At 37.9% G+C, this 16254-nt stretch overlaps 1 protein-coding gene across 2 annotated transcripts; it reads left to right on the top strand.

Annotated features, from left to right (window-relative positions):
* Window positions 1–8404: 8404 nt before the first annotated feature.
* Window positions 8405–15720, top strand: CLK1 (CDC like kinase 1). 2 transcript variants are annotated; one of them, XM_027564079.1, is made up of 13 exons: window positions 8426–8561; window positions 9494–9657; window positions 9906–10134; window positions 11127–11217; window positions 11615–11681; window positions 12769–12885; window positions 12975–13141; window positions 13642–13736; window positions 13820–13949; window positions 14488–14570; window positions 14970–15049; window positions 15154–15244; window positions 15356–15720. In XM_027564079.1, the coding sequence occupies exons 2-13, from the start codon at window positions 9494–9496 to the stop codon at window positions 15497–15499; spliced, it is 1458 nt and encodes a 485-aa protein (XP_027419880.1). In that variant the 5' UTR covers window positions 8426–8561; the 3' UTR covers window positions 15500–15720. The 2 variants fall into 2 exon arrangements, with proteins under 2 accessions (XP_027419881.1, XP_027419880.1); XM_027564080.1 differs by lacking the exon at window positions 11127–11217 and having other exon boundaries at window positions 8405–8561.
* The last annotated feature ends 534 nt before the right edge of the window (window positions 15721–16254 follow it).

Raw genomic sequence — 16254 nt, 5'->3', positions numbered from 1 at the left:
TGCTTAGTGTCAAATCCAGGCATTTTTGAGCACCCTAATTACATACTCCTACCATATCTAGTCCACATCCTATTCAGGTCAGTTCAGTTGCTCGTTCATGTCTGACTCTTTGTGACCCCATGGACTGCAGCACGCCAGGCCTCCCTGTCCATCACCAACTCTGGGAGTTTACTCAAACTCATGTCCATTGAGTCCGTGATGCCATCCAACCATCTCATCCTCTGTTGTCCCCTTCTCCTGCCTTCAGTCTTTCCCAGCATCAGGGTCTTTTTGAATCAGGTGGCCAAAGTATTGGAGTTTCAGCTTCAGCATCAGTCCTTTCAAAGAATATTCAGGACTGATTTCCTTTAGGGTAGACTGGTTATATCTCCTTGCTGTCCAAGGGACTCTTAAGTGTCTTCTCCAACACCACAGTTCAAAAGCATCAATTCTTCGGCACTCAGCTTTCTGTATAGTCCAACTCTCACATCCATACACGACTACTGGAAAAATCATAACTTTGACTAGATGGACCTTTGTTGACAAAGTAATGTCTCTGCTTTTTAATAAGCTGTCTAGATTGGTCATAACTTTTCTTCCAAGAAGCAAGTGTCTTTTAATTTCATGGCTGCAGTCACCATCTGCAATGATTTTGGAGCCCCCAAAAATAAGTCTGTCACTGTTTCCACTGTTTCCCCATCTATTTGTCATGAAGTGATGGGACCAGATGCCATCATCTTAGCTTTCTGAATGTTGAGTTTTAAATCAACTTTTTCACTCTTTCACTTTCATTAAGAGGCTTTTTAGTTCTTTGCTTTCTGCCATAAGGGTGGTGTTATCTGCCTCTCTGAGGTTATTGATATTTCTCCCAGCAATCTTGATTCCAGCTTATGCTTCATCCAGTCCAGTATTTCACATGATGTACTCTGCATAAAAGTTAAATAAACAGGGTGACAAGATAGAGCCTTAACGTACTCCACATCCTAGAAATATTTCCATTAACTATTTACTTTGTACAGTTAGAGGAAAGGTAAATAGATAGCCTAGAGAGGCCAGTCAATCCATTAGGTATTTCCTCTGGTGTTTATAGTAAAGGCCCAGAGAAGTCCTGGAGTACAGTGAACACTCAGAATTCCCTAACTGATTTGCCCATGGAACATTTTTTAAAGTGTATCATTTTTAAAAATGAAGGAATACATAAACGCAGGATAAGAGTTTTACAGATGATCCATTTGGAAAATACAACTAGTTATAGAGTCCTGGTCTGGGTCTGAATCACAGCTCTGCCTCCTACTATTAACTAGGCAAGTTAACATCTCCAAGCTTTAATTTTCTCATAAACAATCCTCCATATGACTCTTGTTAGGATTAAATGACACAGTGTGTGTAAAGCTTCTGGTGTGGAGGAGTGTTCTGTAGCCAATAAATGGAGGCTGCCTTCTTAACCATATCAGGCTTCTCATTTAATCAGTCATTTATCAGACTATACCATTGATTTGATCAAGAACTATGTCCTATTCACTGTGTAGATCACCTGGATTAGACTTTGGGTATTCCTCAAAATGATGCAGAACATTTCTTTGTATCATTTCTGCAGATGGCTAATCTAATTAATGTTTTGATTCTTAAGTGCAGTTTGGGAGTTAGCTTGCAGTTATCCTCTTTTTACTATTGATGTCTCCTGTATGTTCCAATAAACTGAGTGGCCAGTTATATCAGTGCCCTCAACTTTTGTTTCAACTTTTTAATCATTAGTTTCTAGAATTAGTTTTAAGGCCTTTTTTGGGTCAGAATTTGGTTTGCCACTTCTTATACTTTGTATCTTTTTTCTCTTTTAACCACAAAAATAAGGGCTATGTTGTTTCCCATAGGAATGTTGTGGCAATTTCAAAATATAAAATACACCAAATAGTTAACCTATGACCAGTAAGACCTCACATTGTTCATACAATGAGAAAATGTCTTTGCGCATTTTTCTGCAGCTTTGTTTATATGTAATGATGAAATAGTCTGAATTCTTCTGACTCTGTGATAGAATTTTGTAAGGTGTTTAGACAGTGATTTGATTTCAGTCAGTCTAATTATCCTAGAATATAAGTTATCAATCACAATCTGAAGTGATTGTCTTTCCATAAACCTGGTATTTAAAATATTATTTTATCAATTTCTTTTTTCTTTACCCTGTTTTCACATAGAGTTCATCTGTCAGAGTAAACCTAATGTGAACATCTTTGTTTATAAGATATTTGATAGAATACAGAAAAATAAGTCTTCAGTAGATCAGATAAGACTTTTTTTTTGTCCCCCTGCTTAAGGACATAACCCCTCAAACAAGCATGTGACTGGGAAAATCAGGTCTCTGCTTTTACTCACTGTCCCACATAGATGTGTTAATATACAATATTTGTTTTCCTTTTTCTGACTTACTTTATTCTGTATGACAGTCTCTTAATCCATTTACCCTTGATATATTTCTTCTCCAAACATATCATTGAATTTTGTCACCACCCTTAAGAGTATTTTACTGATTGTCAGGATGTTTTTGTACTGACTGATATTCCCTCAATTTTTATTCCAAACTGTGCCATTGTTTTTTAGTGTTGCCAATATGGTAACTTTTGGGTTCTTTGAACTCATTCTTAGGTCTGCTCAGCTGTACCCATAAGATCTCAGATAAGGAAATATATTGACAGCACCCATGGGCCTCCTGTAGGTAGCGAGGATCAAAACTCAGAACATTGATTTCTGTCCACTCACACTGAATTAACTGGTTTACTGATCACATTAGCAGTTGGGTGATTGATATCTGTTCCGTATATTGAAAGTCAAAGTGTTAGTTGCTCAGTCATGTCCAACTCTTAGTGACCCCATGGATTATAGCCTACCAGGCTCCTCCGTCCATAGAACTGTCTAGGCAAGAATACCGGAGTGGGTAACCTTTCCCTTCTCCAAGGGATCTTTCCAACCCAGGGATCGAACCTGGGTCTTCTACATTGCAGGCAGGCCCTTTACTGTTGGCCACCAGGGAAGCCCGTAAACTACTAAGAAGACTAGAATGTTGCTGATCAACCCAAATTCTCTTTAAAATGAAATTAACATGATTCCCCATCTAGACTAGAGGTTGGGAAACTGCAGCCCTTGGGCTGGGCACCTGTTTTTGCAAGTAACATTTTCTTAGAACTTGGCCATTCCTATGTTTATGCAGGGAGTCTGGCTGTTTGTTCTACAGCAGCAGTGTTGATTGACTGTGACAGAGACCAAATATCCTGCAAGCCTAGAATATTTACTATCTAGTCCTTTCAGAAACAGTTTGCCAACCCTTGACCCAGACTATCAGCAGTTGCCAGATAATCATGGTTTCACAGCAGAAGAAGTAGGATGAGTCCAAGGGATAGTATAAACAAACTATGCCCGAAACCTTCTCTGCTGTAGAAATGTACCTGAATTCATTAGAATTCCTCAGTCCTGTTAGATCTTGGTTTGGAGTTCTCTTTTGAGTAGAAGGCTTGCAGACCTTTCGTTTTGGTTAATGGCAAATTGAGTAGTTAAAATTTATATCTTGGTTGAACTTGGAAATTTCCAGATCCATTTAGTAACACATTTATACTTTCTATGTTGGGTATTTCTGAAGATTTGTTTAATTACTAAAACTAGTCATTCATTAAGCTTCTTCCAGGTTTGGAGACAAAGGTGCATACTCCATGGGAGCTCAGTCTGTGAAGCTAACAGACATGTAAATAGATAAATTTTTATACATAGAACTCAACTTTTATTAATCAATTTAGTAAAGTGGATAGATTAGTTACTATTTCACCAATGGGTTGAAAAGAAAACTGATGCATTTTTTCAATTCAATTTGTATCAACTGTGGTTCAGGTAAGTGATGGGAACTCCATATAATAATTTTAAAATAAATTTATAAGAAAATTTTAAAAATATGAAAAGGAATTAATCCCAATTTTTATAAAGCAGCAAATATTAAAAGTGTTAAGATGTGAGGAATGAGGCTAGAATAATAGTGTAGGACTTCCCTGGTGGTTCAGTGGTTAAGAATCCATGCTTCCAATGCAGGGAGGAAGGTTCAATCCCTGGTTGGGAAACTTAACAGTGTATACATAGTTTATTTAAAGCAGTATCCAGGGGCTTCACTGGTGGCTCAGTGGTAAAGAATCCGCCTGTTAATGCAGGAGACACAGGTTCAATCCCTGATCTGGGAAGATCCCACATACCTCAGAGCACTAAACCCATGCACCTTAGAGCCCATGCTCTGCAACAAGAGAAGCCACTGCAATGAGAAGCCCACACACTGCAACTCGAGAAAGCCCACACACAGCAACGAAGACCCAACACAGCCATAAATAAATAAATATTAAAAATTTTTAAAAAAGCAAGATCCAAAATCATTTTTTTAAAAAAGAGAAGTTATTCTATAAGTTGTGTTAGGGTAACTGGTAAATGACACAGAGAAAAGCAAAAGAATTCACATGATATACCAAAATTCCAGATAGGTAAAAGAGTTGCCTATTTAAAGAACACACAAGAAAAACCTAAAACATTTCCAAGAATTCCTCTGAAGAGGAAAGGAATTTCTCAGTTTACAAACTTGATAAAGGCAAAGATGAAATGGGTTTAACTGAATGCAAATAGGACAAAAGAGAGTTGTACATTCAAAAAAGGAATAGATATGAATGGGCAAGTCACAAGAGAAAAGAGAAAATGTTCAACCTCACTAATTAGAAACCAAAGTTAGAAGTTCAGTATCCACCAACATAACAATTTTTAATGTTATGCACTAAGAGCAGCCAAAACAAAGTACTGTATCAGAGACTGGGTGGCTTAAACAACAGAAAATTTTCTAGAAAGTTCTAGAGACTAGAAGTTGGGAGGTCAAGGTGTGGGCAGAGTTGTTTACTCTTGAGGCTTGTAGATGGCCATCTCCTTTCTTAACCTCCTCATTCCTCTGGGTGTGTTTCCTAGTCTCTTTTTAGAAAGACACCAGCTAAATTGAATTAGGCCACTCCCTGATGACCTCATTTACTCCTAATTATCTCTATAAAGACACTATTTACTGCCAACTGAAAAATGCTGCTTTCCACCTGGTTCTACAGTATAAGAATGAAGTCACTAGCCACTGCAGTCGCTGACCTTGAAAGGAGTCTGCTTTGGGAGAAACTGGCAGAACAGACCTTCAAATAGGTATTTTCAGGAAAATACTTTTTGAGCTCAATTTCTTGCATCTTCTCATATGTAGAAAAGCACTAAAATTATTAATGGAAACATCTGCCTCTCTGTCACTAGCAACAACTTTCTGTCAAGATATGTGCTTTCTGGCACTAACTCCTTTCAGTAAAACCATATGTAATACTGACTTCTCTCCCTACCTCTTGGGAGCAGTTCCTAAGAGCTATTGGAGAGGCTGTCTCTAGGTATTTTGCCTCAGATAAAACTTAACTCACAACTCTCTTTTTGCCTTTTCATACCATTCATGAGACTCTCAAGGCAAGAATACTGAAGTGGTTTGCCATTCCATCCTCCAGTGGACCATATTTTGTCCGGTCCTAACTAGCAGACATGCCCTTCTGCCACTCAACACAGCTGGATGACATGCCTGGTGCCCTGGCTGTCCCACTGTTGGTGTCTGTTGAGCTTGCTTAAACCTTAACTGGCTGTTGGGTGTCAGTCAACGTGCAGCCAGGAGTGAAGACAAAGGCCCTACTAGAGTGGCTGGGAAGGGGGTCTGGGGAAGGCTGGAGGTGATGTTGGATGATGTCCAGCACCTTGGACTCACTGCTGCCTTTGACTGCCCTGGGGCCAATCCGATGCTCAGGAGTCACTGTCAGCCATGGAGCCAATCATCCACCCAGGAGCCACTGGTCACCTGATGCTGAAGCTCTAATACTTTGGCCACCAGATGTGGAGAGCTGACTCATTGGAAAAGACCCTGATGCTGGGAAAGATGGCAGGAGGAGAAGGAGGTGACAGAGAATGAGATGGTTGTATGACATCACTGATTCAATGGACAGACAGAGAAGCCTGGTGTGCTGCAGCTCATGGGAGTCACAAAGAGTCAGACACAAACTAGCAACTGAACAACAACTCTTACACTGTGCATTTTTTCCAGTTGACACTATAGTCACATTCTGAAATAGTGGGAGCTAGGACTTAAAATTATGAATATGTGTGGAGGTGGAGACACAGGCCTTCAAACAGCCCATAACATGCATTAACACTAAAATAGCTAATTTAATTAATGAAACTTTGGGTATATCTCAAATCACTAATTGGTTAGATATGGGCTGTTAAATTTAAAATCATTTTGGAAAACAAGTACAAGATTTCTTCACCTTTTACCCAGCAATTTTACAATGAGGAATTCTCCTAAAGAAATTAAACATATTAACTTGCACAAGCTGGAATCAAGGTTGCTGGGAGAAATATCAATAACCTCAGATATGCAGATGACACCACCCTTATGGCAGAAAGTGAAGAGGAACTAAAAAGCCTCTTCATCAAAGTGAAAGAGGAGAGTGAAAAGCTGGCTTAAAGCTCAACATTCAGAAAACGAAGATCATGGCATCCGGTCCCATAACTTCACGGAAAATAGATGGGTAAACAGTGGCTGACTTTATTTTTCTGGGCTCCAAAATCACTGCAGATGGTGATTGCAGCCATGAAATTAAAAGATGCTTAATCCTTGGAAGGAAAGTTATGACCAACCTAGACAGTATATTAAAAAGCAAAGACATTACTTTGCCAACAAAGGTCTGTCTAGTCAAGGCTATGGTTTTTCCAGTAGTCATGTATGGATGTGAGGGTTGGACTATAAAGAAAGCTGAGTGCAGAAAAATTGATGCTTTTGAATTGTGGTGTTGGAAAGGACTCTTGAGAGTCTCTTGGCCTACAAGGAGATCCAGCAAGTCCATCCTAAAGATCAGTTCTGGGTGTTCATTGGAAGGACTGATGTTGAAGCTGAAATTCCAATATTTTGGCCACTTGATGTGAAGAGCTGACTCATTTGAAAAGACCCTGATGCTGGGAAAGATTGAGGGCAGGAGGAGAAGGGGACAACAGAGGATGAGATGGTTGGATGGCATCACTGACTCAATGGACATGAGTTTGGGTAGACTCTAGGAGTTGGTGATGGACACAGAGGCCTGGGTGTGCTGTGGTTCATGGGGTCGCAAACAGTGGGACACGATTGAGCGACTGAACTGAACTCAACTTGCTCTCTGCACAGTCATTTGCTGCAACTTTGACCTGTATTAGCAGAATATGGTTAATACCCATATTTAGATTGCTGTTAGGATTAAGTGAGAACCTATGCTCAGTGTTAACACAATGTGATTAACACTTATACTCGAAAGAATGGGATTCCCTATGTTTTGGTTAACATTTAAATGTGCTGAGAAGCATGTACTTAACAGCAAATTTCACAAGTTACTGTGAGAAATTTCTCCCTCACAAGCGAAACACTAACCTTAAATTTAGTGATCCTGATCCCATATAGAAATCTAGGTATTAACGATTTTAAAGCATTTTCAGAGAAAAGGCTTAAGAAATGCAAACCACCATAGGTTTTTTGGAATTCCTCTGTGTATTCATTTTCATCACTTTACCCTACAGTACTGCATCTGTAACGGGCAGGTTATCTACGTTGCTCTCCTGTGCAAAAAACACAAGTATGCTCCATCTTCATGCGTGATGATTTTATGTGTTTCACTAAGTTTAGAAGGAGTAACGTGAACTCTTTTTTCAAGTTGGAGGAGGGGCGGCGATCAGGATAGGCAGTTACTTTGTTCTCTCAAATTGCAGCTTGATTTCTGTTATTCAGAAGTTGTTTTCAGATAATTCGGTCTTCTTCTAATAACCTTCCATTTTCCCCTTTCAGCTTACTTCAACTTTTCACCTTAGAAACTTCACTTAACGCGGAAATGTTGCTTACCTGTGGACTCCCACTTCCTGTCTCCAGGCTCTTGCTCTCACATTTGGATTTTTAAAACCTCGGTAAAAATCTTTACAATCTAACCTCAGTGAGCGTGGGTCTCAGTCACGTAAGATTTAACTAGTTTTAAAAATGTCTCAGAACAAAAGCCCAAATCCAGACAATTCCTAATTTCGGGCTACTTGATGCAAATGGTGTAATCTTTCAGTTTAAGCGGTTGCAATCAGGACACACGCTACTTTGTACCCGCTTCCCCCACTTTTCTTCATTTCTAGTGTTCACGAACACAATTTTTAGTGAGGATGAACAAGTCTTTTCTACTCAACACAATGTTTTCTCAGAGAACAGAGAGCGGGCCAAAATGGCCGCTGACAAAGCCTTTCCTCGGTCCACCTATTGTCTCTAAGCTCCCTACCCAGCGCCTGCGCATAAGGCTCACCAGCTCAGCCCTACACGCGTGCACGCCCCGCCCCGCCCGGAGGCGGAGACGCGCTTGCCTAGTCATCTTGTTTTCCAAACGTCCAGACGCTGCGGTTGTTAGCTCCATACTGCCGTGGGAGCTTGTCGCAGCGAGCTGGTTTTTTTCCGTGGTTGTGTTGCAAGCATTGCCTCCTTAGGCTTGGACTCTTTGGCCAACACGGTAAGACGCAGGGAGAAGCGGGCTAGATGTCGGGACCCCCTTTTGTGTCTTGAGAACGCCCGTGAAGCTCTCCCACAGGCTTGTTGGCCGCCCGCAGTCTCTGGCGCGGTGATCTTTTCTTCTCCGCCGCCCGCTCCCCTCCCCTAGCTGCAGAAAGATGGTTCGCTCGTCTTCCAAGCTTTGTCCAGGCCGTCGCTGCGATTTTCTGTGTGATCCGCAACGAAGAGTTCGCTGGGCGGGCAGAGGTTCTCGAACGTTTGAGACAACGTTCAGAGGAAGAGGGGAGGGCCGAGCTCGGGCGTCCGCGGCCGCCATGTTGTCTGCGACGGCTGGCCTCGGACGGGCTCTAAGATGGCGGTGGGGTGGGGTGGGGGAAGTTGGCAATGACTTGGGTCCTGGAATGTGCCTCAGTCACGCTCTTCTGAGGATCTGTGTTCTTAAAGAAAAGAACACATTGACCCGATGTAAGGCGACTCGAGGGAAAATGGCGAGTGTCTGCCCTCAGTGGTGAAAGCAAAAGTTAGGTTTAGGAACTCAAGGAGACAGGAATAATATGGAGTAGTTGAAGGAGCCTGTGAGAAGTCGGGTGATCGGGCCTTTTAGGCGTGGTGTTCCTGCCGCCCCTTCTCGGAACAGTTGGAGCGTCTTGATTTCGACGCTTGTTTTTGTATGGAATCGAGCCCAGGTGTTAGTACGGGTATGATCGGTAGTTGATGAAAAGTCGTTTTGTATAACGTCTTTTTCAAGTTGTTAGGAATTTGTAGTTTCGGCAGGAAAGGATTTCCCTCATAGTTGAGTAATAATGACTTTTGAGCTTTGATTTAAAAGAACAATTGAAACGTCACAACTCGGATGAATTTTAGAGGACGAGTTTTATTAAAATGTTGACATGTGGGATACACCTTAACCGGGAAAACTTGTTTTTTATGTAGATGAGACACTCAAAAAGAAGTTACTGTCCTGATTGGGATGAAAAAGATTGGGATTATGGAAAATGGAAGAGCAGCAGCGGCAGTCATAAAAGAAAGAAGAGATCGCATAGCAGTGCACGGGAGAACAAGCGCTGCAGATACAATTACTCTAAAACATCTGATAGGTAAGGAGGGTTCTTAGGAAAATACTTTCATTACAATATTAACATGTCAGTTTGATTTCAGTAAAACTGGTGGGGAGTACATTTTCATTATTAAAACTAGAATTGACTTAAAATAACTGATGGATTGCCATTTTCAGCTATGGTTGTAAAATTGGAAGTCTTTTTTGGTGGGAAAAAAATTTTGATGAGTACTATTTTAAGAGATTTACTGAAAATTTGAGGATATTTGATGCTAATTCTTTTTCTAGCTATTACCTGGAAAGCAGATCCTTAAATGAGAAAGATTATCATAGTCGACGCTACATTGATGAATACAGAAATGACTACAGTCAAGGATGTGAACCTGGACATCGACATAAAGATTATGAAAGCAGATATCAGAACCATAGTAGCAAGTCCTCTGGTAGAAGTGGAAGAAGTAGTTATAAAAGCAAACACAGAATTCACGACAGCACTTCATATCATTGTTCACATGGGGTATGAGCTCTTTTAAATTTTTTGGAAATTTTATTTCCCATGTGGAACAGGAAAACTTGAAATTGTGTTTGATCATTTGAGAAAGTTCTATTTAAGATGAAGTCATCTCAGTTTTAACTTACAGGATTCTTTGTGCATTGGATAGGAAATTCCTGAAATACAGTACATGTTTAATTGTATGGTAACATTTTATTAATCATTGGCAACTAATTGTCATTCTTGTGAAATAGTGTAGATAATGTCTATTAGCTTATAGCAGGGATTACAAGATATTCTGAAAATATTTTTATGGTACTTTAAGAAATTTGATTTGCTTTGATAAATGAAAGTCTTATCTACAAGTATGGTTTTTATATTTGTATGATTGAGGATTATGCATTGCCTTTGTTCTGGCTAATCCTTTTATCACTAAAAAACAGATTTGAACATTATGGGTTGGTTATGTGTTAATTTGGAGCTCAAGCTCAGATGACATTTTAAATACTGTAGTGTTCTTGTATGCCAATTTTTTTTTCTCCCCAACATTAGAATTTTTATTTACTGTTTCGATATTTGTTTTCTTAGATTAGCTAGGAAATTATAATTTGGCCACAGTCTACTTTTGACAAGTAAATAATTACATTCTACAATTTTGCAACATTAAATTAGGACACTAGAAACTTAAGTTTTATGTTTCAGTGAATGCTACAACTAAGCATTTTTTTTTTTTTTTTAAGAAAAACAATTGTATTATGTTTTGTTACCTTGCCACTTTGAGTATCTTATCTGAAAATCTGTTCCTTGCCATGTTTTTCTCCTGTTAACATAAACTATGTGCCCTGTGAATTTCTGGGGACTGAATTTGAAATTGCTCCTGCCAACCGTTTGTGGCCTGGCGTGTATCTGAATGCCTGAATATCTCCCCGCTGAATGAATTTCGTATTCTGCCCTGAATTCACTCGGGTATATTGATTGGCTGGATGATCTTGGTGCCGCGCACTTGACGTTTCCAGAAGAGTCACCGAAGGAAAAGAACCAGGAGTGTAGAGGATGATGAGGAGGGTCACCTGATCTGTCAGAGTGGAGACGTACTAAGTGCAAGATGTATAGAATATTTTTCAACACTTATTAACTTTTCAGATAACATAATCTATTTATAGATTAAGATTTCAGGGATTTGGAAATCTTTTTTCTTTCTCTGTTTTTGTTTGTTTTGTTTTTTCCATTTCTTTTGGTGGGGGGGGTTGTGTTTTTGTTTTCTTTAGAAATTTAATGTTATACAGAACTTCCAAAACAGTAAATCAAAGTTAATGAAAGTAGCTTAAGAATGAAATTAGATCTAAAAATAGTTATATATGTTTTTTGGCAGTGTTGACCAATGAACTATCTAGTGATAAGGAAATTTGTAGCATCAACTAGAATAATCTGCATATGATAGCCTTTATTATAAGTAAACTCTTTTCATTTCTTGGTATAACTGAGTTTTATTTCTCTCTTTTAGATGAAATTGTTGATACTTTAGGTGAAGGAGCTTTTGGAAAAGTTGTGGAGTGCATTGATCATAAAGCGTAAGTTTCTTGATCTGGAATTGGACTTGGGAAGGTGAACAGTACAGAAAATACATTTAGTTTTAGGATATGATCTGACCATGAATCATTTGTTGTCATTATACCCTTTTAGCTTAGGGTTTTTTAATCTTAGATACAGGAAATGCTCAGTAAAGTTGCTAGCCCTTTGTGTTTAAGCAGTAGCTGTTTATAGTGCATGTAAGCTGCTTCTACAAGCTGAGAATAGATTTTTATTGTGTCAGAGGTATTTTTTTGTTGTCCCACTGGGCACAGTTCTGTGTTTTTTTCTAGATTAGTTTTTAGCCTTGGTTTCATGTTAGGAGTCTGGAGACTTCTTACCCCAGATATTGAACCAGTCTTCAGGAATCTGTGTTTTTAGAAAGTAACATATCTGATACTGATAACAAAAGCTAGGGCTAAAAACACTTTCTAGGTTAATGTCATGAGTTTATCCATGCCCTTCAAACAATTGATTGAAATACGGTAGAAATTTTCTTTTGTCTCTTGTTTGAGTTTCTTTCTCCTTAGGGGTGACAAAGCTTTTCTAAATGAATTATTAGGGGAGGCTTCCTGCTATTGGTTGGTAAGGTTCTAAGAACTAGCACTCTTTTATTTTACTGCCACTATTTCCCAACTTCTTTGGCAACCTGGTCCAAATGAAGATTAGGCAGTGACTGGTACTATAGGAAGAAAACTACTCCATGTATATTTGTTTTATGTCTTAATTGGAATGTCACAGTATTGTTAAATTAGAACTGTTGGTACATAGTTAAAAGACCCCCCCCAAAAAAAAAAGGTCACATGAGTTAGATGGGCTGATGAAAAAAAATTTGTCAGGCAACTTGTATCAACCCTATCGTATTTCCAGAGGTCATTTTGGTTGCTTACACTGAGTTGAAGTTGGACATATAATTAGACATAACTGTATGTCTGTAATTACATGTAATTAGACAACTGAATGCCAGACCATAAATTGGAAAAACAAAATACTGCTTCAGAATAGAAGTGGGACAGTTTGAAGAGTGGTAAAAAATGGAATTGGACATATCTTTATTTTTTTTTAATGTGGACTTAATTTTCTTAACAGGGGAGGTAGACATGTAGCAGTAAAAATAGTTAAAAATGTGGATAGATATTGTGAAGCAGCTCGCTCAGAAATACAAGTTCTGGAACACTTAAATACAACAGACCCTAGCAGTACATTGTAAGTATCAAAATAGAACTTAGGAAATGGCCTCAGGTGGATTGGAATTGTGAGAGGCTGTACTCAGTTGTTTTTTCCTATGTTTATAGCCGCTGTGTCCAGATGTTGGAGTGGTTTGAGCATCATGGTCATGTCTGCATTGTGTTTGAACTATTGGGACTTAGTACTTATGACTTTATTAAGGAAAATGGTTTTCTGCCCTTTCGACTGGATCATATCAGGAGGATGGCATACCAGATATGCAAGTCTGTGAACTGTAAGCGCTTAACATTCCAGAGTGAGACTGATTTTAATGACCAATTTGGATATTTGAAAAAAATCTAATGAACACTACTTGGTAGACTGCCTTAAGAGTAGGTAGGAGAAAGATACAGTTGCTAATAAGCTGTTGGTCAGTTTACTGCATACCATTCAGTAAATAAGTATATTGTCCAGCATATAATAACATGTTATCCTGTATAACACTGATTAGCCTTTCTGATTGCTAAAAATGATAATCTAGAACCACTGGGTTAAAAATAAAGGAATGACAAATCTCACCATCTTGACAACAGTATACTACTTCACTTTTTAAACAGTTGGTTTTCAGTGAACTAACTTTAGAAAGGTATAGTAGGTTTTAGTCCCTGATGGTTTTCTAACAGGCAATTGAATGTTGACCACTTCTTTGGACATACGAAAATCAGAGAATTTTTGTTGCAGAGCTTTGGAGTTTGATTTTTGGTTTTTATAATACAGGAACTTTTCTGTTTTCAGTTTTGCACAGTAATAAGTTGACTCACACAGACTTAAAACCTGAAAACATCTTATTTGTACAGTCTGACTACACAGAGGCATATAATCCCAAAATGGTAAGTCTTTGATATTCATACTTCGAAATTAATATTTTATGCCTCCTTAACATGCCTTCTTAACCATCATTTATGATTTTCAGAAACGTGATGAACGTACTTTAATAAATCCAGATATTAAAGTTGTAGACTTCGGAAGTGCAACATATGATGATGAACATCACAGTACATTGGTATCTACAAGACATTATAGGGCACCTGAAGTTATATTAGGTAAGAATTTCTTAACTATGCTTTGAGACCTGTTTTGAAGCCAACTTTAAAATTTACTGTTCTGGGTGTTCGTGGGACTCTTTCCATTTTAGGGTTAATATAATAAAACACATTAAGGATTTTAAATTTACTCCAAATAGTCAACTCTTTTAAGACTTTGAGAGATTTGTTAATTCTAATAGATTTCAGTTTTCACATTTATAATACATGATGGGATTTTTAAACATAATAATTTAGTGCCTGTTATATTCCATACAGTTTATGTTAGTGTTTGCATGGTATAGCTTGCTCCCATTTTACTAGCTAATAAATGGAGGCTTTGACTAAAATTTTCTTCCCCAAGTCTGTTCCAAAAAAGTAAGCCTGATTTAGGGCTTGAAACCAGATGTCTCCAGAGCCGGGATTCTTAACATACTATGCTATTGTGTTATGTTTAAGCTTAGATTAAGTGATTGCTTTAGGATCTTTCCAGCTCAAATATCAAAGACAGTAAGAAATATTGAGAATTTTTTCATCAACAGTTTGCTTTTCTTTGCAGCTTTAGGATGGTCCCAGCCATGTGATGTCTGGAGTATAGGATGTATTCTTATTGAATATTACCTTGGATTTACAGTATTTCCAGTAAGTGACAATGATCTGTTTCAATAGCTTTGCCAAAGTAAATTGTCTGTTTATATGAATGGACACTTTAACACAAAGTATACGTGCATTTTAGGTAACACTTTTTCCTTTTTATGTGTAATTCTGACACTATTTCTTCCATAATTTGTTTTATTTAAAACTTTTCTAAGAATATTACAGATAATTATCTTTAAGAAATATATGGTGAATTTACTCTGTAGGCTTTTTTTTTTTTTTTTCCGGTAAGTTATAACTTGCTATAAGTATATCTGATTTAGAGATCACATTCTTCGGTGACCTGTAATTATCCATTGACTAAAAATTGAGCAGCTCTGTTAAATAAGAGCAAAACACAATGTGCAAGTAGAGGTAGTTAATAACTTTTCTTTATTATTTTAGACGCATGATAGTAAGGAACATTTGGCAATGATGGAAAGGATTCTTGGGCCTTTACCAAAACATATGATACAGAAAACCAGGTATGTTTAAGAAAAGATGCCATCAGTCAGTCACCTTTGCTAGATGTTTTTTAAGTTTTCATTGTCAACATTATAAACATGAATGGATATCAATTTATTCTTAGGAAACGTAAATATTTCCATCATGATCGATTAGACTGGGATGAACATAGTTCTGCTGGCAGATACGTTTCAAGGCGTTGTAAACCTCTGAAGGTAAGCCTGGGTCTTTGCTTAAATGATCAAAACCTTGAGTTTCTTTCATGGTGGGTAAATAAAATAAATGGTAGTAGAAAAGGCTATTGACTGTATTTCTTCTCCTTTCAGGAATTTATGCTTTCCCAAGATGCTGAACATGAGCTTCTCTTTGACCTTATTCAGAAAATGTTGGAGTATGAACCAGCTAAAAGGATCACTCTTAAAGAAGCCTTAAAGCATCCTTTCTTTTACCCCCTTAAAAAAGCTACATAAATCTGTAATTGTACAGCTCCCTTGAGACCATATGGACTGTATCAGTCCCATTTTTAAATGTTAAGTTATTTTGTACAGCTTTTGTAAATTTCTTGCAATTTTGTATTGCTATGTTTATTTTGTTTGGATCATTTAAGTAAATAGTAAAGTAATGAATGTCCTTTTCAGTAATTAACTGTATAAAATGATTATTTAGAATAAATTTTCTTATATTTATGAAATTTATATGAAGCTGTAGAGTTCATTTTTAGCATCATATTCTGTTACTATAAGAATGGGTGTATATATCTTTCTGGAGTTTTCATTAAGTCTAGAAATGTTTGGCTTTGTTTGCATTTTAGGGATTGCCAGCATTGGAACTTACACCTTCCTTCTCTGAACCAAATGTAATGAAACCAAGTTATAGAATACCAAGAACTAGTGATTAGCCAAACAAAGAGTATACCACTTGCTTCACCCATAGGTAGCCTCTCCCCTGCTCTCCCATTATCCACATCCCTCATGTGTTAAGCATTATAGGATATAAAATGTTTTCATTGCTCTAAAAATCTGCTCTATTCCTCCTTAACCTTGCCCAACCACTATTTTTACTCGTTTATCTCCCAACCACTGCTATTTTTACTGTTTTGTTTAGAATGTGGAATCATTGGAATAGTTGGAATCACATACATAGTCTTTTCAAATGGGCTTTTGTAAAAAATATTTATGATAAAGACAACTATGAACCAGGCAAAGACACAGACTAAATACAAATA

This window comes from Bos indicus x Bos taurus, chromosome 2, assembly GCF_003369695.1.
Source record: "Bos indicus x Bos taurus breed Angus x Brahman F1 hybrid chromosome 2, Bos_hybrid_MaternalHap_v2.0, whole genome shotgun sequence".
Lineage (NCBI taxonomy): Eukaryota > Metazoa > Chordata > Mammalia > Artiodactyla > Bovidae > Bos > Bos indicus x Bos taurus.
The sequence above is the reverse complement of the archived record's forward strand: the minus strand, read 5'-3'. Positions and strand labels throughout refer to the sequence as shown.

Bases quoted from the DNA above. Each gene is read 5' to 3' on its own strand.
- CLK1 (XM_027564079.1), top strand. From the start codon at position 9,494: ATGAGACACTCAAAAAGAAGTTACTGTCCTGATTGGGATGAAAAAGAT. The intron at 9,658-9,905 runs GTAAGGAGGGTT...TTCTTTTTCTAG, and splicing joins TACTCTAAAACATCTGATAG to CTATTACCTGGAAAGCAGAT. The intron at 11,218-11,614 runs GTATAGAATATT...TCTCTCTTTTAG, and splicing joins AGACGTACTAAGTGCAAGAT to ATGAAATTGTTGATACTTTA.